Here is a 23,088-nt window from a genome sequence, read left to right as displayed (position 1 = left end):
CACAGAGGGTTTAAATTCTTATAGAAATAATGAAAATTGGCACTGGGCAGATGAAAGAAACCTTGCTTCCACAGGAAAGAAAGGCAGAGCTCAGCCATGGAGTTCTCTGTTTGGCTGCAGTTCCAGCCAGCCAGTGTGTATATAGCCCCTGACTACCTGGTGTTTCATGTTCATGGAAGGAACAGGGTGAAACTGGACTTATTTCATTGAGGGAGAGAAGAAGATTCAAGGAGGGCAAAGATTACTGCAGAAGCTTTGGAAAAGCTTCATCAGTGCTGTTACTTACAGAACAACTTGGTTTCTAGGTGTCATCAGTGTGAAGAACTTCTAGTGACTGTTTAGGATGTCTGTGAAAAGAAACCGATAAACATTTTCTGTCTGATACTCCAAAAGTGGTCTGCAAGTCTGAAGAGCATTTCATTTTAAGAGAAGTAACTTTTTCTTCTGACTTCTGTTTTGCCTTTTTTTAGGTTTCAGAACAACAGAAATTTAATTCATGACAGTTCAAGGAAAGACAGTAGCTAGCTTGGCACATAAACAGACTTTTGTGGATTGCAAATGCAGATCTTGTTCATGCCAGTAGTGACTGAAAGGTGGTGTCATACCGTTGGTGACATGGTGGTCTCATTTAGACACCGAAAGTGTATTGCACTAGCTATCCACATCATCTTGTTTACTTTATTTATGTGTCAGGCAAAGGCTGGTTGTGGTTTGTGGAGGAGATTCCTCTTCCATCTTTTCTTCTGAGACCATTCTTCTTAGTAGTAGAAGCTCTGTTAGCAGACTGTACTGAGGAAATCTCAGCTGCCAAGTTGCACATTTCATACCTGTTCTTGTACACTCAAGATTCCTGTCTTTAGAAGAAAGGAACATAAAATGCTGAGCACTAGCACAGCAGTCAGAAGTTGACCTGTTGGTAGATGCTGAATATGAGATCTGGGTGGGAAAGAGTGGAAGACAAGCAACACACTGTCAGAGAGAGCAGAGAAATAATAGTGAGCATACAGTGAGAACTTAAGGACCATGAAAGCACTATAATTAATACAGATATACATTTTAACTTTTGCTAGAATATAAATAGGTTTTTTTATATATTTTGACAAGTGTTCCATTATCAAGAACCTTGTAATCCTGATCAAGTATTGCTTTCTTAGTGGAAGCAGTTTAAGGAAGAGTCAAGAATGGAAAGGAACTTCCAGAGGTTTCTTTTTTTCCTCTGTTGTGCATATGTTCCTTGGGTGATGATCAGTTCCTGCCTTTTTTCAAAGCCAGTTGTTCTTTCTACTCCTCTCTCCAACATGCCTGGCTTTTCAGGTCATTGTAGTAAGACCTCTTATGGCTGCATGATGTAGAAGGAAGAGAATTCGTTCCGGAGGCACCAGCATTTGACAGGAGTTTAGCGTACACAGAGGGCTGAAAAGAGAACTGCCAATGTTACTCTGACCTCAAAGTAGTTGTCTTAGGGGTGTATTTTAAAAATAATAGTAAAGAGGGCTTTGAAGACTGAGTGGAAAAGTCTTGGGAGCAGATGCCATCCTCAGTCAGGGAGAGGTCTGGCCTTCACATCTGACTTGGGTGACAAACCTTTACTTTTAATTGATGGAAACATGGAAGTGCTGTGCCAGTGACGATAGCCTCTCTTGGGAACAGAAGTAGAGTACTGTACTTAGCCAAAAGTAGCTGCTTCTTGCTAGCAAAATGTTAAAAGATTTGGGATGACTTTTTACCAGTCTTTTATAGGAGACAGTTCTCCTTCTGACAAGATCATTGCAGTTGGAAGTGCTACTATACAATTGTCTGAATACCAGTGACTCTTAGGTTGCTGCTGTATTATTTTATGTAGACTCAGTTTATGATACCAGTTGTGTTCATGTTAGTATATGCAGTATATTGGTAGTATATGTTATGGGTGGTAGGACAGTGAGAGTGAGTAAGGAATAAATAGCAAATGTGACATGGATTTTTATGTACGTGGTATTTTCTGTGCTCTGTGGAATGTCCTCATCATTGGGAACACTGTCTCTTGGTGCCTTCTCTCAGGCTTGATTTACTGGTGTATTCTGTCTTTCCAGGTTACTTCCCTTCCTTGGGGTTCCCTTCGAAGGGCTCTCCTGTTTCTCTCAACTCTGACACTTCTTCTCTTGCACCTAATTTCATAGGTAAATAGTGTCCTTTCTATGGGAGTGTTTGTGCTGTGCTGCTCCTACTGTGGGGAAGAGGGTGGTTGTCTTAAGCAGCTTCTGTGCCCATTTAATACGGATATTTATCTCAAAGTTGTGGGTACCGGATTATTCAGGCAGAGGTGGGTGACACACTTTTTGCTCTATTTGTAGGCAGCAGTCCAAAAACATAAATAGGATATGAAGAAACAATCCTAGTAGAAAGCCCTTATGCTTGCAGATTCATAGATAAACTGATTTGTGACTAATGTATTCCAAAAGCTGATTTCAAAACATGAATTGGCCCATTCAGGTTCTGTCAGAGAGAAGCCTTAGTTTAAAAGCAAGTAGTCTCTCCTTTGAGCGAGAACTAGAATGTAAGGTTTGACATGATTGTAATGCTCTCTAAAGCATTGCAACAGAGGAATCTCCCAGAGTACCAGGATTTTGATCTTGAAAGTCATGAGATTTTGCTAGCTCTAGGTTTCATTTAAGAAAAAAGAACTTTTTAGCTTTCTTGCATATAGCATAGAAACCCAATATATGTTTGGAATAATTACGATTACAAAAGCTGTGGCTTGAAGGAGGAAATATTTTTTGCAAAGCTAGCAATTAAGATGTAAGAATTAGAAACACTGCAAGAAATCATATTGTATTTTTCCTTCCTTCCAAGTAGTGGTGTTTTGCAAGAGCTGTTTTCAGTAGTGTCTGTTCATTTAGAACAGTAGCGAGTCAAGTTGGGCCAAGTCCACATTTAATGATGGATGAGATAGTCTCAAGGCTTTGAGTAAAATTACAGGTGTTTCCAAGTATGCTGTAATCTGCCTTTATCTTGAGGTCTGTGATGAGTATCTTGAAGGCGTTGAAGGGGAACTTCAGGATTCCTCAAGGGTAATGAATCTTAAGATAATAAACCACTAGATATTCATAACTGTTCAAGTGAGTTTCTTCAGTGATTTTTTTGAGCAATATGTGGAAATGATTAAAGAAATATTTGTGATGAGGACTAGAAAAAGATGACTACTGAAGCTTTTTCTGAATTGAGCATGTTTGTCAGATGTAAATTGTATGTCTGTTAAAGTTGAAAAAATTATATAAACTTAATGTAAAAAAAAAAAAAAAAAAAAAGGTTTAGGAACCCTCCACAGATTGGATTAAATATGCTTTCAAAGGCAAAGGGTAACAATGCCAAACAGTTTACATGTACCATCAAAGGAAAGGTATTCCAAAATACCTGAAAATATATCAAATTAACATTAAAGGATATCACAGAAGACATTCAGAAATAGAAATGCCACAGAGGGACAACACGCAAATGGTTAGAGATGAGAAAATGCTTGGCCACGGGAACAAGAAGAGGAAGATGTTATAACTGGTTTAGAAAAGACAGGATGTGAAAAGATGATGGTATATAAAAATAATAAATTTCTTTGGAAGTGATTAAGTCCTAAGTCTCAATGAAGAACAAAAGGAGTTTCAGAAAGACTTTTTAAAAAGAAATAGAAAATACTGGAAGTTCACACAAAGTATGGTTAATTCCTTGAATTTACTTCCATAAGCTTACTAAGACTTAAGTGTAGCAGATAAGATAAAAACATACATGAGCTGAAACGTGGTGTTTTGGAATAAAAATTGTGCTATGGAATTGAGAAGTGGTTTCTCTTACGCACTTCCTATTTCATAATGGCTCCTCTCAAGAAGGTTTCAGAGAGTCCTGTAAACTTGCCGTGCTGGCCACTGTCAGAGGGAGGCCGCAGAATGTGGATCTGCTGCCTGGGTCTCATGTGGTGGTTTGCTACATCGGGAGTCGTCTGCATTTAACTGTACCTTGTACACCAAATATGTTCCTTTATGGTTAGCTGGCATGGTTATATGGTTCTAAGTACCAACTTTTTTTGATATGATCATATTAAAATAGCAGTTAATACTCTCTTTTTGGGAAGTAGATGCTGCAGTTGCTCTGCTGACATCATATTATCCAGCATTGTGCAGTCTCTGGGAAGGGGAAAGACTTGATTCTGAGACAAACATGTCTGTGCTGTGACTGAACCAGTTCAATCTGAAAAATGAGAAAGTATTCCTGTTAATCTCCAACCTTGAGATGTTGGGGAGAAAAGTCTGTGTTGACCCCCATTATGTGTTTTTTAAAAGCAGGTAGTGGAATGTGATTTTAAACACTATGTATCTACTCAGAAAACCTGCTTACTCTGCAGATGGGGTAAACTGACCTGTTAGGAACATTAGATTCCATGTGAATACTTTCCTTCCTTTGGAGAAAAATAATTGGACTGTTAGTGGGGAGGGGCATTTAATCTTAATGACAATGTGATAAAGGTTCACATAAAGATGCCTTTTGAAGATCCTCCACAATGCTTATTTTCTGCTTGATCTTTGTGGAGATGTGACTAATGACGTTGGCTAAAAATATTTGTACTTTCAATTTTGCTACTACTAATATAGTTGTATGGATGATTTACTACTGACAGAGTATTGATATGTTAATTTGGCCATCGCTAAACTTTTCTTGAATGCGTTCTTTCTCCCTCCCTTGATTTTTTCACAGTAGCTGGTTCAAGTCTTTGAGTGTAATTATGATTTGTCTTTTTTTTTTTTTTTTTTTTTTTTTTTCTTCCCCTTAGGTTCGTTAAGAGCCCCTCCAATCTCTGGAGCTCCCCCTCCAGCCTCTGGAGCGTCTCTTCCTTCTGGCCACCCAGTATACAGTCAGTTTGGACAAGGAGATGTGCAGAATGGGATTCCAGCCTCAGCAGCCCAGATGCACAGGTATGTACAAAAAGAACAAATCATAACAAAGGCCTAGCTTGGTAGACCTCTGCTGTCCTTTCTAGCATGATGTGGAGAAGGCCAACGGAGGTTAAGTTCGTTTTGTTTCTTGTTCCGTTTCTTAGGGGTTTTTTGTTTTGTTTTCCTGGACTCCTGTTCTTTATCACAAGTTGTAAAAAGGCATTAAAAAGATGCTGTTGAAATAATCATAGTTTTAAATCATAGCAATCATAGTTTTAAAGATGGTGAGCCTTGTCAGTTCTACTTGCTTCAGTATGAGCTGGGATTTTTTTTTACAAGTTTGTCAGAAACACGGATTATTAATGCTTTCATAATACTGCTTTTTGAAAATCTAATCTTGCTTATCAGAATGTCTTGCTCTCCCATCTGTCTGAGGGTTCTGAGTTGCTCATGAAGACAAAGTTGCTAGATTTTTCTACTTTCTTATTTTTGGTGAGCTTTGGCAAAGTATAGTAAATAGAATATGGTTAGAATAAAGCAGGCTTAGAAGGGAGTTCCACCTGAAATCATCTAGTTGAAAACATGGCTGCTTAAATGTTCAGTCTTAAATGTTAATAATTAGTTGTCAAAATTTGAAGGAGGTTCTGTACATCATTAACTCTATGCTTGAATGTTTTTATTTTGTAAAATGGCAATTGCTATATGCAGTCACTGCTTGTAGACAACCTCATTTGACCTCAACCTTACCATTCACAGTTACAGACAATCCAAGTGGTATGGAAAACTAGTCACTACAGATAGGCTATTGCTTCCCTTTGCCAACCTTATTGAACAGTCTTTTTGACACTCGAGGACCATTTACAAGTAAATTGTAGTAAAACCTGAACTTTCACAACCTGTTTTTGTCTTTTTGAACATTAAAAGTACATTGATATGCTGGGGATCTAAGACATACTAAATACTTGTTTTTTCCTGCAGTGAATGTTAACTTTATTGCTTGCTTATTGTTTTGAAACAGTATTTTGCCACAGGGATATTTGTTAGAAAATGCGACTCTGCAGATGGAAGGATGTGAGCAGATTTTAGTGACTGTGGTTGATCAAAGCCACTCCTTCAAAGGCTTGACTTTGTTTTGCAGTAGTTGTTTTCCCATATGGAACTTTCAGACTCCCATAATCTGTCTTGTTTTAATACATTTGCATGCATGTGGTGGTTGTATTCGATTCCTTGGGAGTTTGAATCTGTCTCTGTCTGGAACATGTTACTGTCTGTCGTTACTGAGTAACTCTTAGTTCTCTTCTGGGTTCTCTTCTGTCCATAGTGGATTCCTGAGTTGTCTTCGTCTAAAACTCTTGGGCATGTTCTCCAGAAAGATACAGCCATGACCTGTGGAGTGGAAGTGGCAACAGTCCTCGTTGCATAGTACTTATTACTTTAGTTGGGAGGAAAGTGGTTGTCTTTTGTTTCCTCCTGGCTAAGCTTAGTGCTATCAGCTGGAGAGTCTGAATCCTTTGAGGAAGAGAGGCTTCTTGTATCACTGTGCAGGCTGGACTGTTGCTCATTCTCTAGTCTCTGCTGCAGTATTTCTGATTTGTTGCAATCACTAAAATAGAGTTAACAAAAACATGCTATAAACAGAGTATTTGTAGTTTAAGAATCAGTGGCTCTTTTTGATGAAAGAGATTCAGATCTGTGTCATTATTTTTCAGAAACTGAGCTCTGGTGCTTAGCTTTTACTTCACATAAGTAATTGAGACCCAGCTAGCATTTAAGTGGCATGGAGAATTGTAACTGCTTGTGTAATGAGGAATCCAGTGAAGTTTCTCATCTTCCCTTGCAGGCTGCCTGCTTCTCAGCCATTTCTGCCAGGCTCGGCACCCACGCCTGTCAGCCAGCCATCTACGTTCCAGCAATATGGTCCCCCCCCAGCCAGTGCACAGCAGCTCAGCAATCAAATGGCAGGGATGACAATTGGCAGTACTTCAGCTTCTGCTCCTCCCCCAGCTGGACTGGGCTATGGTGAGGTTTTCTGGCTATATAGATATGCTATTGCTTTTCATCTGTGCTAGTAATTTCATAAGAGACTTGCTCTTGTTAGGCAGTTACTCTTTTCCATATGGTGATTGTAATTCTCTGGACGTTGACGTCTGCTGTATTAAACACTAGTTTGTTTGACTAATAGGGTCACCATTGGGGAAACTGAACTGAGACTTTTGCAGGGGATAAGGCAGGCAGTACTGCAGCACGTAAGGAGGAATATTGTTGTGCTCTTCCATTACTTGACCAGATGAATCTTTACATGAAGCACAGAAACAGTCTATTCCCAAGTAAGCTATCAGAGAGTCTACATGCCTTGCTGCTGTTCCGGAACAACCTAGACAAATAAAGGGAAAGGAGTTCAGTAATTCAGAAAGGGTTGAAATTGTGAATAAGTCAGTGAAGAGTTTTGCTGGAAGTTGGGAAGAAACATGCTTATACAGGTATAAGCTGAATTTAGGCAGTGTGTTCTCTTGTATTAGTTCTAGTCCCTCTACTGTCAATAACCTGATTCTTTTTTAATAATGAGGACCAGAGATTTGTCTTAGTATGTATAAACTAGTCTTATTACACCTTGATTTTTTTTAATAAAATACTTTCTATAACCGTTTGTCGTACTCTAACATAGACTTTATTTTTATAGGAAAATTAGGAGTAGGGGATGCAGATTTCTCTAGCCTTTGGCAATATATTTATCTAAAATTCTCTTCAGAAGCAGTTCAGAGTAAATATACTAGATGATGGTTCCATGGTTCCATGGTACTGAAGCCACAAAGCTCAAAGCTGTTGTTGAACTATAGGCTCCAATTCATTGTGGAGTTTGAGATTCAAACTTAGTTCAGTTCAAGAAATCACTAGACAGATGTGTGATTGTTCTTGTTTTGCATACTTCTAGCTTTGCCCCTTTGTTCTGGCCTTCAATCCTGAAATGTATTCAGCTTATTTAAAATAAGAAGCTCAGGCTTTGGGAGGGAATGATGAAGGAACTGTCAAGTTTCAGATCCCTTGTAGGATCAGTTTAAGGGAATGTTCACTTCCAGTTTGTCTTTATTAAAACTGAACTGTCCATCTGAAGATGAGAAAGTGGTAGAGCTATTTTAGATGTTCTAGAGCAAATGGGGTTTGTATCTTCTGAACCATGTTTGGAAATAATTGTCTTGAGGATAGAAGCAAATGATGGTAATAACTTCTTTTCTTCTTATCAGGTCCCCCAACATCGGTTTCCCCAGTCTCAGGAAGCTTTACTGCAACAGGATCTGGTGTCTACACACCTTACACTTCGAGCCAAGGACCCCCTCCTACCAGTGTGTCTCAGGGTCTTCCTTTGGCACAGCCTCCATTTTCTGGTCAACCAATATCGACTCAGCGCCTTCCTACTCAAGTCCCTGGTTTTGCCCCACCTCCTTCTTCTACGGGGATTGGACCTTCCTCTTACCCTCCTACTACAGGTGCCCCAAGGCCTTCTCCCATGCAAGGCCCACCGCTGCCTGGGCAGACAGTTGCTGGACCACCAACATCCCAGCCTAATCATGTGTCCTCACCGCCACCTCCATCAATCATGTCAGGGCCTCACCCAGGGCCTCCTCCCATGAGTGGTCTCCATGGACCACCTCCTCCCACACATCCTCCTCAGCCAGGATACCAAATGCAGCAGAACGGTGAGTATTCTCAGTATAAGGGTTGTAAGTCAGATGTTTGTGTGCTGCATATTGAGAACTAGATTTCAGGTTTGTACCTTTGTAGACTCCTGGCTACAATTTAAAGCTTCCCTGTGCTTTTGTCTGAAGGACAAATCCAAAATAAGCAGTAGGATGTGTCATTCTAAGCTACTTGTTGTATAGGTTTTAATCAGACTAACGTAACTAAAAGAATTCTAGTTTACTTAACCAAGAGGTTGTTTGATATTTAGTACCATAACACTACAAGAATTTGTGATCAGAATTGTAGTATGCACTTTGATTTTTGATATCTGCAATCTCATCTTTTCAAAAGTAGAGATTTGAAATCCTGAGAGCATCAGTCTCTCTTGTTTTTTAGTTTGTGGCCAGTGTTGTATATACAATATGTATGAGAAGAGTTGGGATACATTGAAAAGGAGTTGCTACTTTTCCTTCTTTAATTCACAAAACCAGACAAATCATGAAACTGTTTTTCTCCTTGTAGAACCTTTCACACTTCATGTGTGATTAGAAGTAATGAATATCAGTTAAACTTTCTGGATTATAAACAGTTTTGGCTGTTTTTCATCAATAATATTTATAAATGGCTAGGAGAAAATAATCACCTGTAAGGATCTGGAATAAGAATCCTGTCCCCCATGCAGCTTTGCACAACTGGCCAGGTAAACTATTTGTTTAAAACATCTATCCATATTAATATGAACTATAAAAACACTGATGGGATGAATGACACAATTATTCCATAACAGATTAAAATTGTGTGAAGTAAAAGAAATAATTTCAGGCCGTTACAAAACAAAAGAAATGATCACAAATTAAACTATTGCTGTGATTTCAGACAAACCAAAACTGCCCAAGAGAACTCTTTGCATGTAGTTCAAGAAATTGTGAACCGTTCCTTGGTTGTTTGGCTGGGTTTTTTTTACACTTTGTTAAGCAGTTCTACAATTTAGACCGAATGTTCATAGTGCTATTTACACATGATCTTAATGCAAATTTTAGTTCTATTATTCTAAAAATAGTTACGTTAATCTAAAAATATATACTTCCCTGAAATAAGTATTTCTCAAGCCCGGTTTTAAGGAGGATTGTGTCCGTTAGTTATTTATTGGATCATTGATAGAGATATACAGGTCCAAGCTGAAGCACTGTGTTAAATCTATTTAATCCTAACTAACTCAAAAGCAAGTAGATTTCTATTGCTGCTTCTTGATTGCAGGAAAAATGAGAAATGGCTAATGAGGAAATGCCTAGTATTAGTCATTTTTTAATTCTAGTGTCTCTTTCTTGTAAGGTTCCTTTGGACAGGCAAGGGGTCCGCAACCAAACTATGGAGGAGCCTATCCAGGAACGCCAAATTATGGAAGTCAACCTGGACCACCACCTCCGCCAAAACGCTTGGATCCAGATTCCATTCCTAGCCCTGTAAGCTTTCTTTGCTCTTACGAGTGTAAATCCTTCCATAGTATCTTTACATAAAATAGAATTGACAAAGATCAAAGCTGAAAGCAGGTTTCTCTTTCGAAAGGACATCAGTCTGTTTGCCTGATTATTTTTCTTTTTGTGTATCCTGCTTCAGTCATTTGTTATGAACACACCAAGAAGCAGGGGTTTTTTGTTATGTGTCATTTTTTTTTTGTGACTAAAGAAAGGCACTGCATATGCAAATCACTGCTCTAATTCCTCAGGTCTTTTTCCATATTATCTTACATTTTGGGAATCCCTGAGGGCTTTGATTAAGTTTGCTTCACCATTTCCAGATTCTTGCTTAATGACTTTCCAAAGTGAACTTATTTCTGTTTTTTAGGGGATGATTTATGAATAAGTTCAAAGTAGGGTTCCTTGTATTGCTTTTCCTTTCCCATATTCATCCTATAATCTGTCAAAAAGCTGGCTAGCTTTGCAGCCGTTAAAGTCATGACACTACTTCAGACAAATAAGGACAACTTCTCAAATTAGGGTTATCATTCTGAAGCAGGGTTCTGAGAAAGGACAAGCAGTTATGTGTAATGGTTAGTCATGATGAGTAATATTAAGACTGGTGGAATTATTGCCATTAGTCTGCTGTGTTGCTCTTTCTGCTGCTCCCGATTCTGTTCTGTCATTGTTTCAAAAGGCCGCAATCATTTGATATCTATAAACCTTTCCCAGGGTGATGCTTACAATCAGTTCACTTTAAAACTATATAAAAATAGTTTAGTCTTGAATTACTGCTTAAATCTTGACTGGCGCTATTCAAAAAAAGTCATGGATTATATGTTTAGACTCCAAGTTTATATAAGTTTATATAAAGTTTATGACATTTTTAAAGGAATATAAGAAATCTTTAATTGCTTGGCTGCTTCTTTTCTCTTCCACTAAATGAGATCTCAAATGGCTTGTATCAGTTGCCTTCATTTTAGCATGTTCTTGAAGCATAAATCCCCAATTTCTAACAAAAACAAGCACGTGAGCCACTACATCTGTTAGCATTGTGTTCAGAGCCCAGGCCTGATACCATGACAAGACTGATTTTTGGGATCAGTGTATGCTATAGAAGCAGGTGTGTTTCTTTTCCTCTTGTTGCATGAACCAATGTCCAATGTATATATCTAATTCCAGTGCTGTAGGTTTGGGTAGAGAGAAGTAACACTGTTACTTTTTGTTTTATTATTCTCTTTTCTTTTTTTGTGGCACTCTTACTTTTTATTTTTTTTTTAAAAAAAAAAGCAACTTAATGAGCTGCCACCTCAGCAGAAACCCAGGCACAGAATAGATCCTGATGCAATTCCTAGTCCAGTAAGTGCTGTATATATCTGTCTACTGTAGTCTGTGTTGGTGATCATCTGTGCATGCCTGAAACCTAAACCTCACCTCACTAACCCTCCATCATTAATCCTTTATCCTTTCCTTGCTGTCTTCTGCTTGCTTTATCAAAGTGTGTAACGTAACATCACAAGAGGTTGTTAAATCTTCTCTTCTGTGATGAATGGTGGGGCAATAGAAAGCAGACAGTTTCAGAAACAGATCGTGAAGAATGTTTCCCCTTCACTGTGTCCAATCCTTAAAATATCTCCTTCATCAGATTCCAATTGGCATTTTCAGAGCGTAAGTCATCATATAATTGTCCATATGATGTGCACCATGTTAACATACACACAGCATGAACTTTTGTAGTTGTGTTTTCTACCAGTTTTGAGCAGAATTTGATTACTGTTCTTGTTGACCTGTCAGTACTGGGCTAATGCTTTGAAGTTCTAAAAGTGAGAAGTAACTATTTTATTTTGATGTTAATTCCTGATCCAAATTTTTAGTAGATTAATAAGAGGCATGGGGAGCTATAAACATTCTTTCATTATCTGTGCTCATACATAATTATTAAATTTTGAATTTGAAAATTTAATGATTATGTCTAGAGAATAAAGAAAGAAAAAGCAGCTACCTTTTGGATCGGAAGAAAAAAATAGATTAGAATTGTTATCTGCATATCACTTCTTCCTCATTTAGTTGGTCATATGACAGGTACCAGTAGTGGTGTTGCCAACATCAGTCAGTCTGTAGATTTTTGAGATGGGACTAGATTTATTCTAGAGTGGTAACTACCCGATGCTGTTGCAGGCTTTCAACCAGCAGCTTGGAATCTGCAATGTAGAGGGTAAAAGCTCTGCCATACAAACTTTTGCATTTCATAATATACTTTGAGTAAAGGCATGTGTGTTTGGTAGCAAAATACAATCAGTAGAGCGGTTGCTAGCTTTAATGCTTTGATTCAGGCGCTGGTTTGGAAAAGGTAGTTTAAAACTGTGTATAACAACAATCTTCTGTTCTTATGCAAAATTCAGTGGGTATTTTAGTCAAAATTTTTTAATTGTTTAATGTATTTCCATGATCTTGGGTATATTTGTGTTAATGAATAAGTTGAAATACTAAGAAATTTAAGAGTTTTTACTAGTTTTGTGAGGTTTAAGCTTGAATCATTAAGTCTGCGGCTTCGCTTTTCGCATCCCCAGAATTCAAAGCATGAACTCTTGAGCATTGGGAAGCAATGATCACTTTCACTTGAGCTTGCAAGCATCTGTCTTTAGGTTAGATTTGCACTGAATAGAAACAAATGCATATGAGAACACTGGGAACATAACACAGAGGAAAAGCAGGGAAAAGAAAAGATGTCATCTATAGGACTTCACCCTGAGGCTTACAGAAGCTTCTGATTTTAATTTAGCTAGGGCCAGTAAACAGAGGAATACTATCAGAAATTCCTTTCTTGATCTGAGTTTGGCTTTTATGAATCCAGATCAGACCTTAAAACACAGAATATGTTACTACTTAAAATACTTGGGAAAAATCACTGTTTGTGACTTCTGGTTTTTGTTGTTAAAATCATTTTATATTATTCCAAATCAAACTGAGAGGTGACTGCTTGGCAAAGCTTACTTGCTTTAGGCTTCTCATTTTTAGAGCTAGTGATGTTTGTCTCAGGTCCCTTTTTCACTACCTTATAGATACAAATCTTGTATTCTACAGTACTTTGAAACTAACCCTCAAAAGATTAACATGGTATTTTCCATCATAGATTCAAGTGATTGAAGATGACAGAAGTAACCGTGGATCAGAACCATTTGTCACTGGAGTGAGAGGGCAGGTCCCACCTCTTGTTACTACAAATTTCTTGGTCAAGGATCAAGGTAAAATATTGTTCCTTTCCTAAATAACCAAATGAAACACAAACTCCGAAGACTCAGTGACAGAACTGTCTACATCTTTAGTTTAAAAAAAAAAAAGGGGGGGGGGAATAGGAGAAGCTGGGATGATTTCAGGGGCTGGGGATGTGCGATTTACCAACAAATTATTTTCAAGTCCTGTGTTATCTGATCTCAATTTAGATTCTGTTGAATGTTTGGCAACTAGTAACCAATTACCAAGTAAAAAGACAATTGATGTTTTCTAAGGCAGGTACTTGGAACCAACATTAGCAGGGATATTGGAAAGCAATAAATGAAGCTTCTTTTGTAGAGCTGTATCACAATAGTTTAGGACTGAAACGTGCTAGCAATATCATGTGATTTGGACTGGAAACATAGTGTATTGTTAAATCATGAGTGAGATGTCATTTGGTCTCTGGGTTTCATTGAAAAAGAGGATTTCATCCTTTTATTTGCATCATGTCTATATATACTAAAATAATTGCCACACTTTACTGTGAATTTAAGCTTAAAACCTTAGAATCCTATTTTATGATCAAGTGCTTGACTTTTCAGCTAGAATTATACAGTCAAATGTTAGAAATGTTTGAGTTAAGATTGCTGCCCACAGTATGTTTTAGTCTGCAAAAATAGTGGAACAGGAGTGCCTTATAGAGGATTAAGCTTAGATGGAGTCAGGTTGACTTCTTTTGCGTTAAGAGCTCTTACTATTTGTAGTTAATCATGAGGAGGTGCTATGTTTGGAATTCAAGTTTTACTTAGATTGACATTAATTGATTGTTTCTATGGCTTAGTCTCTACAGCTTGAACAAAATTCGAGATATCTTCAGTTGTTTTGTCTTGCATATAAACTTAACTTGTGCTGAAATGTGTGTGTGTGTGATTTTTGTTTTTGTTTTTTTCCCCTCCCCTAGGTAATGCAAGCCCCCGCTACATAAGATGCACATCTTACAATATTCCCTGCACCTCAGATATGGCCAAACAGTCCCAAGTTCCCCTGGCTGCTGTTATAAAACCATTGGCTACTCTGCCCCCAGAGGAGGTGAGAACTGTATGCGGAGTTAAGGCACTCTGAACTCCTCAGGAGAATGCTGTTAAATGTCCACATTTAACAGACAAGCTGTTTTAAATTTTGACAGAAGAAATGCTTAGCTAATGAAGACTAAATAAACATTGGTTCTCCAACAAGAATGTGGTGTTAGAGATCTGTTAGGTAGAAAAATATTGTGTTCAAAATATTTAAGATTTTGATCACCACGATAATTTAAGCCTTTTTGCATTTAGTGCCTTGGTCAGGCAATCTGTTCAAATGACCCAAATACTAGGATGATAACAAATTCATGTACTTCCAGTTCATCTCATTTTCTTTTTCACCTTACAGTACTTAAATGGCTACTAATCACTGAAATGAAGTCTTTCCTAGGAGGTCAAGCTGTGGTATCAAGCAGCACTGGTTAAGCTGGTTAAACTGTGTGGGATGAGTGACAGCACAAGACTGAGTACCAGGCGCTGCTGAACTGTTCTTGTGTTTCTGCCCTTGCTGTGTGCAGCATTTGTTTCCTAAGTGCAACGTGTGGCTAGTCTTTTACATACTCTAGTTGTTGAAGACAAAAGCTTCTAGAGTACTACAGAGCTAGAAATTCTATAAAAAGTACTTTGTATAGAGTCTGGTTACTGCTTAGTGTTAGCCTGCTTGGAACAGTGACATAAAGACAAATGTGCTTGTTGTGAAATTTGAATATATACACTGGCAGTACTCTGTGCCCTGTTAACGTTAGCATCTACTGAGGAAGGGGGACAGACTATCATCTGGATTTTTAAGTTTCTTGTGTTGTTTTATTAATGTCCCTAAACTATGGTTTGGATTTTGGAAATCTGATTGTGATAAAACTGAGTTGTCAAGTTAATTCCTGTGTTGTGGCTGGAGTTTAAAAGGAGCACAATAGGTGAATGTGGTCTCAGTGTAGAAACTGGGAGGCTTGTAGAGCTGCAAATCGGTACAAAGGAAATGTTGCAAACATCTAGCCGTTTGCTCTCCTGGTGTGCTTATGCTCTGAACAAACGCTTTTGATAGCTAGAGAAAACAAGGCTAGGATCAGAAAACTGTCCTGGAGACCAGTCAGCTTCCAGCACTAGAAAGTTCCTTATAGCAAGGGCAAACTCCCTTTGTAGGGGCCCTTCTAACAGATGAAGGCTCAGCTGTTCAGAGCGATAAGACCCTGTAAATAGAGCTAAAGCTTAAAATATCAGAAATGAGAGGATAAATGTGACTGGTGAAAATACAATATTCAGATAAATCTAGAATCTATAAAATTCAGCACCTGCTTACCAGATACAGGACCTTTGTTCTGTGTTAATGCATAGTTCAGAAAGCAAGCCTTGGCACAGTAATGCTTCTTGCTTGAAGCCCCATCTGGGAGTAAGTGGTGTTAGTAACAGCTTATGTATAGTACTGTGCATGTTTATAGCACCTCTGGTAGTTCGTTTGCATGTGTGCTGTTGGGGGAGAGGCTGAGGAAAAAAAGCTTATTCTGTGGAAGCATAATACCAACATGACTTGGTAGTCAGAAAACCTGAAATTTTGTTGCCTTGAACAAGGTCGGCATGCGGTAGGAGCTGAAAAAACGCTGGCCACGAAACCATTATACTGCAGTAAGTGACTAGTGGAGATGAATGAGAGATCTGATACATCTGTGGGCTGAAGGGGAAAAAAGTGGCTGGGGCATTTGTGCAGCTCCTGCTCAAGGAGTATGCTGTCTCTTAAGCATGATCAGAAGTTTAGGGTTACTGAGAGAATTATGCTCTCCAGTCTTTAATGTCAGAAAGTTTAAAAGCAGTAGTTGAACTTCCTTTTGAGCTAGATTCTTACGGTTATGGAAGGTGCTTTGAACTATGAATGCAGCTTGTAGCTTGCAAAAGTTCTGTCTTAATCGTTCTGAACTGCATCCTGCTCCTTCCAAGTCTGAGAAACTGCAGATGTTGCCAAGCATCTCTATTCTGTTTGGCTGCAAAAAATATTATCAGTAACAGTTTAAGAATGATATAAATACATATCAGTTTTGAGGCCTTGCTATACTATGGAGTCACGACAAGCAGAAATTGTGGATATATTCTATTTCAAGATGGAGCTTAAAAAGTAAAACTTATCAGAATTCTTTTTAAGACAATCTGGATTTAAGTTCTTGCATATATGGAATGCAATGACTGCTTTTTATTATTTTGTCAAAAGCTTGTGCAAAAGGAAAATATAAGAGGTAAAGAATTGCTTTAAAAAAACCAAACAAACTGTAATGAAATCTGAATTTTGTGTTCGCTCCTATCAGGATATCACAGCCATTCTTTGCATGGCTTCAGTCTTTTGAGTTCGCTTGGGATACGTCTGTGCTGTGCAGTATGGTACTCCTATTAGAGCTTGTGCTCCTCAGGCAGGCTACTAGATAAGGTAGTGCAGCACTGTGCAGGAATACTTGTTTGGGTCTGTGTGGGAGAACCTGTTAATGTCTGCAGCCCCCAGAGTTACACCTGTGTTAAGAGCTGGAATTGAAAAGCATCTATGAAATGTTTGTTCAGATTCCCCCCACCTTCTCCCCCCCCCCGCCCCTCAGCTGCCAAAATGCTAAGTGCCATGTGATGTACAAGGAGATCGTTTTTAACTCTGCGATATGTGGAGTCGTTTCTTCCTTCATCATCATGTGACCTTTCTCTTCTTTTTTCCTCCTGCTTCCATAGACCCTTCCTTATTTGGTAGACCATGGAGAATCCGGTCCTGTCCGGTGTAATAGGTGCAAGGCCTACATGTGCCCCTTTATGCAGTTCATTGAGGGTGGAAGGAGGTTCCAGTGTTGTTTCTGCAGCTGTGTCACTGAAGGTAAGGTTTCTGCTGGAAATTGGCCTGTAGACTCTACTGGAGTGATCTTTGAGCAAGATGCAAGGAAATTAAATCTTAATCATGTGAAAGTAATTTATGACATATTGTGCTTTAACATATGCTTGTTTTTCTAAAAATACTATTATAAAACATGTTCAGTGCTCAGTTCTGAGATGCTGATGTTCAAATTGTTTAGGTGCTAATGCATTACAGTGTTCTCATACTAAACAATTTTTAACATGAGGTACTCATAATATGGTGTTTTGAGAAATTATTTGTGCTATTTTCTTGGGTATTTCAGATTTATGTTTTTCCGTAATAGACTGTTGAGAGATGAGCATCTACTCAGTAGCATGAGTTAGGATTTTTTGGCTTACAAGGCCTGCTTAGATGCTGCACAGGGATGGGATATTGCAGCTAAATGTGCTATAGTTAAATAATAGTGTTCAGTATATACCAGTTTCTTTGTTCCTCTTCTAAATCAATATGAAACACTCCCTCTTAAGCACAAGTACTATTTACTGCATGCTGTTGATGTCACGTTATCCACAGATTTGGTTTGCATGCACAGAGCAATGCAGGATACCAAAAACTACAGGTGATGGTTTGAGCGTTTCATTTGGCAGCACTGATGACTTAAGTAGCCAGCTGCCTGCGAACTCTTTGTCCTCATCACCTCAGTTTATGCTGTACAGCAGTTTGTACAAGTCCATGACAAACCAAAATGAGAAACTGATCTGGGTTAGAAACAGCCAGTTTGTTTTAACTTTTTTGTTTGCTTGTTTGGTGATTTTCAGCCTGCATACATTCCCTATAGCCACTCACTGAGCAGCGGTACAAATGGCTATAGCAGCACAGTCAGCAGGCCAGGGAACAGGAGGGGTGCTAAATGACTGCTGGTGAAAGAAATGCTTGTGAAACTACAATGTAGTTGTACCCAATGCTAAAGAACAGTTTCTGTTTTCTGGGGGTGGGGGATCAGGTAATTACCTTGTACTGGATGTGCATTCAGAGAAGAGAGTGATAACTACTTATATAGTCTCAATGATACAGTTCTGTTTCCTTTCTTTTGAACTGTTGAATCTTTGAATATTTAAAATAATTTTAAGGTTGTAAATCCTGTTATTACAGATAAAGAATCTAATTTTATTCTCTTGTGGAGCTATATAGGCAGCTATACCCCGGAATACACTTTGCCACCTTAGCAATTCTGAAGGAGGGACTCTCTCATGACAGTTCTTGGGGCAGAAGGCAAATATTTTCTCTATTTTTGCAGCTGACTTTTGTAGGTGAAAACTTACTTTAATTCTCATTCTTATTAAAAAGTTTGGATCCAGGGAAGCACTTCTGCCTGTGTACTTGAACTTTATAACTCAGTGTTGCTGATATCTTTACTGGCATATCTGTAGTTTATTAAAAACTCTCATTTGTCCTACTGATGGCTGGGACCAGCACAACAGTACTGGGAGCGGGGCATGTGGCTATACTTTCAGGTTCTCCTTCTTAATGCCTTGCAACCCACTACAAGTACCCTCTATTCTGGCAAAGGGACTAGGGCAGCCTCTGCACCTGAGATTTCTTAGTAGGCTTCTCTTGTGCAGCATGGGAAGGAAAAGTAAAAGCTAGCTCCCATAGCACCCAGCTGGCAAAATGAGGAGCTTAATCTTTTGGTAAGCCTGAATGTAGGCAGTAAGGGTGAAACCAGTAGTTTATCTCAAATTCCACTGTAAGTCATTTGATAATACTTTTACAAGATGAAGTTGTATTTTCCTTTGGACTAAATCCTTGAAAAGAATCCTAAGAGCATGTTGTAGTGACTTTTCCAGTGGAAGAAGTTTGTCTGTATTCATTGGATTTAATGATGCTCTTGAATTGCTTGAATTTTTTTTTTTTTTGTAATGCTTGCATGATAGCACAGAGCACTAACTAGCTTTCCTGCCATGTTATTTGGACCAGCTTTGTCATGTTAGCTCTCTAGAGACAGTGAAAGTATTAATAGTGGGTGTGTCTCTGAACTTGATATCTTTCCTTTTTCAGTACCACCTCACTATTTTCAGCATTTGGATCATACTGGTAAGCGAGTGGACTTCTATGATCGACCTGAATTATCACTGGGGTCCTACGAGTTTCTGGCAACCGTAGACTACTGCAAGGTACAGTAGTATGTGTTTATTACTGTTTTGTTTTGTTTTTTTAATAAAAAGAATCTTTTCCTAAAGTAAGACCAGGATGGATTTCATGGGACTGCCTTCTAGCTGGCAGATAATTAATGACATTGTCTTAATGTGCTCATCTGCTTACTTCCCAAAGTAAAGGAAGTCTTGATCCTACATCACACAATATTACTTTGATTCAGCTGCCTCTAATTGTTATTAATTGTTCAGAGAGCAAAAACAAAACAAGTAAAAGCCCTTTGTTTACAATCCTGACTACAAAATGTGCCATTTAGCAGATAAGACAAGCTTTATGTATCAAAACTGAATTTCAAATACAACCATGCTGATTAAAAATACAGGAGTAGCCTGGAAATATGTATTGTCAGAGCTGGCTTACTTTTAAATTGAAGATTTAGATCTTACTTAACTTCTGAGGAATGGAAAAATAGGTACAAAGTGTATTAATACTCATATCTTTGCTGAAATATACACTGAGAAAATAGACAACTAATGTTGCAGCTTTATCCTAGTTACCTTCTGATGCTTCAGCTTTAGTTTGAGGTAAAGGTAAAGCCATCATCTCAATTCTAACAGCTTAAGATCCATTTTAAAACAAATGAGATGTGATCTTCCCATGTTTTTGGAAGTTCTTCAGTTTTGCTTTTGTTCTGTGTGCTCCTTCCAATATGACTACAGAGAGAGAACTGTTGACTGTTTTTTTTTTTTTTTTTAAAGCAAACCTGATATTTAAGGAGACTTGAAAAGTTGTAGCTTTCAGAGGGGAAAATCTTTTGCTTTATAGTCAAGAAACCACATAAAACAAGTCTGGTCAGATTCCAAAATCTTGAGAGCTGCGGGAAACCTCCCTCTCTACTCTCCCGCTCTGGCCTAGCCATACAAAGGGTTGATTCAGTTGTCACTAGCCTGCTCTTCACTGAGCAATGGCAAAATTCAGCTGGGGCACGTGATACTGATCCATTTCAAGCCTAGTGTGCTTTACGTGCATGTGTTAGCTAGGCAGGGGTGGGGAAGTGATCTGAAGAACCAGTTACTGCTTGTGAGTGGAAATTACGTGCAGGCAGTTAGGGTTTTGAACAGCATTCATTTTGTCCATGTTGCAGAGCTGCTGTGGTCTGCATGCTGACATAATGTAACTTTTTCCCCCTTCCACAGAATAACAAATTTCCCAGTCCACCTGCTTTCGTTTTCATGATTGACGTGTCCTATAATGCTGTGAAGAGTGGCTTAGTGAGACTAATATGTGAAGAATTAAAGTCGCTCCTAGATTACCTACCCAGGTAGGTTTATTGTGTATTGTTGTAGCCAGTCAAAATGGGGGGAACTGTCACTTTCTCCTTTAAAATGCCCAAAGTTTAAAAGTTATTTGATGACCCTGTTAGCCTTTTGGCCCCAAAAAGGCCAGGTGGGACAGCTTTCTGGGCACCTTTCCAAGTGAAATTGCAATTTTCCTTCCTTTCATTTTTCCCTTATCCCTTATTGTGTTGGGATTACACTTTTCTGTGAAATGAGTTCACTGTCCGCTTGGATGTGAAGTATAAGTATATCTTACAGGGAAGACGACATGGAAGAATCAGCCATTCGAGTAGGATTTGTCACTTACAACAAGGTGTTACACTTCTATAATGTGAAGAGCTCACTGGCACAGCCCCAAATGATGGTCGTCTCAGATGTGGCAGATATGTTTGTGCCACTCCTTGATGGTTTTCTGGTGAATGTGAACGAGTCCAGGACAGTTATTGCCAGGTAACAGGAGGTGAATTAAGATGTATGCAGTAAAGTTCTTTTTTGATAGATTCAAATGCTGTGCTTAAAGTAACATGTTTAGCTGCTTAATTGTCATGTTACACGCCTAGAAGTCATTCCATATATTTTAACTTCCTGTGCTGTTTTGAGATGGTACTGGCAAAGGAAGATGGGAACATTTATTGGTAAGGGTATTTGTCTGGCAGTCCAGCTTGGCAGAAGGGTATTTAAAATATGATTTAGTGAAGAAGGGCCTTTCTAGAAAAAGAACATCTAGAATGTTACAGAGCAAAAGTTGTAAGAGTGCTGAATCACTGGCTTTAAGGCAGCTGCCTAAATAACTACACTGAGGAAACAATGGCGTCTAATTTTGGTTATGCGAAGAAACTTGATCGAATGGGATAAAGATGATGAAAACTGGAAGGAAAGGGAAGAAATCCATAAGGTGTGGACAAACTATTTAACAGGATACTTGAACTGGACCTAAACCACAGTATGTAGCTAACTAGGTTTTGAGAACTAGACTGGGCAAAGCATGTTTTTAAAGCAAATTTCTTGCCTGTTTTGTAATTCATTAACAAGCAGAAACACAAAATTGTGGGTTAAACACATTAGTCTTTGAATAGTACACAGGATGTTTGGCACACAGAGGCAAAGTGTTACTCGTCTTCCCTAAGAGTTTACTTACCAGTGCATTGAAATATATTAAAAACACAAGAATACAGAATAGCTATTAGAATAGGCATCAATTGAGGCTATACATAAGCACTGAAGAAATCAATACAGATGGGGAAGTCAATGAAGGATGACAAAGCATCAGTTTTTTCATAGATAAGCAATAAGATGCCATATACTAGAAATTACAGAAATCCACAGAACGAGTGGACACATTAAGGGCTTCTGTTTAAACCACCTCAGTCTCATAGGTCACTGGCTGCAGCTCTGGGTTTACCAGTTGAGTTGAATCTTACTGAATTCTTTCTTTTTTTTGTTCTTTGCCAGTTTGCTGGACCAGATCCCAGAAATGTTTGCAGACACAAGAGAAACAGAAACTGTTTTTGCACCTGTGATTCAGGCAGGGTTGGAGGCACTGAAGGTTTGTAAATTGCTTTGTCATGGCAAGTTGTTTTAAAGTCTGAGTACTCAGAATTTCATATTCTGTTAACACCAGTAAGAGAATTCTAAAGCTTTTTATAAGTCTCCTTGTGGTAGATGCACTGCATGTAGGGAATGCTTGGTCCATTCTTCAAGTGCATGTACCTCTGATTCTTTGTAGTTGGCTATCTGTTCTCTACCCAATTGCCTAATCATTTTCACTCAAAGTACAAGGCATGTGACTTAATTTCAGTGACCTGGCTGTACTTGGTTTTGGACAGTTTACAGAACCTACAAAAAAAGACCCTCTGGCATTAAACCCAGGGACTGAACTCTGTCATGTCTCATTGAGAGAATTCTGTAACATGGTGTTTTTCTAAGCCTGTGCTTGAGCTCTGGTGTAATCTTAAATAAAAGGAGATGTCATCTGTTGAAGTTCCCCGCACCAGTGTGCTAACCAAGTAAATCTTTCCTAAGGGTCTTCTGTTCCAGTACTTCATCCAGAGCATTGCATGTGTGATCCAACTCAAACTTGTGTGTAGTGATTGAATTCACTGTCCGTATGATTCCACCCAAACCTGATTGTATTGCTTTGTTTTAGAAGACTCTCTTAATCAGAGTTCTCATGATAGATGACCCCTTTGTTCAGTTATGTCAAGAAATAGTAGTAATTGATCATTTCATTTGTGCACTATATGTGTCAGAGAAAACCTACTAATCATTGACTAGTGTTCACATAGGTTATTGATTTAATTATCTGTTGAAGCTCGGGTCCCAAAATCCTTTGCTGTTTGACAGTTCTCCTTTCCCACAAACTCGGTAGCTGTTATTCAGAGAAGAAAGTAATCCTTAGCTCATTTGTGCAAAACCTTCTGTAGCTGAGTCCTGCTTCAGAAAATTGACTGT

General features: G+C 38.5%; 1 protein-coding gene across 4 annotated transcripts in view; it reads left to right on the top strand.

Annotated features, from left to right (window-relative positions):
* The window catches only part of SEC24C (SEC24 homolog C, COPII coat complex component), a 42,133-nt gene that overhangs the window by 9,472 nt on the left and 9,573 nt on the right, over positions 1–23,088 (top strand). Inside the window, exons 3-15 of one of the 4 annotated variants that reach the window (XM_067299922.1) lie at positions 2,073–2,159; positions 4,799–4,940; positions 6,742–6,920; positions 8,144–8,596; positions 9,912–10,042; positions 11,327–11,395; positions 13,170–13,281; positions 14,214–14,341; positions 17,029–17,167; positions 19,205–19,320; positions 20,497–20,621; positions 20,896–21,087; positions 22,090–22,183. In XM_067299922.1, coding sequence (XP_067156023.1) covers positions 2,073–2,159; positions 4,799–4,940; positions 6,742–6,920; positions 8,144–8,596; positions 9,912–10,042; positions 11,327–11,395; positions 13,170–13,281; positions 14,214–14,341; positions 17,029–17,167; positions 19,205–19,320; positions 20,497–20,621; positions 20,896–21,087; positions 22,090–22,183 — 1,967 coding nt within the window. The remainder of the gene's footprint in view (positions 1–2,072; positions 2,160–4,798; positions 4,941–6,741; positions 6,921–8,143; positions 8,597–9,911; positions 10,043–11,326; positions 11,396–13,169; positions 13,282–14,213; positions 14,342–17,028; positions 17,168–19,204; positions 19,321–20,496; positions 20,622–20,895; positions 21,088–22,089; positions 22,184–23,088) is intronic. The other 3 variants (XM_067299925.1, XM_067299923.1, XM_067299926.1) reach the window with 3 other exon arrangements.

This window comes from Apteryx mantelli, chromosome 7 (genome assembly GCF_036417845.1).
Source record: "Apteryx mantelli isolate bAptMan1 chromosome 7, bAptMan1.hap1, whole genome shotgun sequence".
In the NCBI taxonomy this organism is placed as follows: domain Eukaryota; kingdom Metazoa; phylum Chordata; class Aves; order Apterygiformes; family Apterygidae; genus Apteryx; species Apteryx mantelli.
The sequence above is the reverse complement of the archived record's forward strand: the minus strand, read 5'-3'. Positions and strand labels throughout refer to the sequence as shown.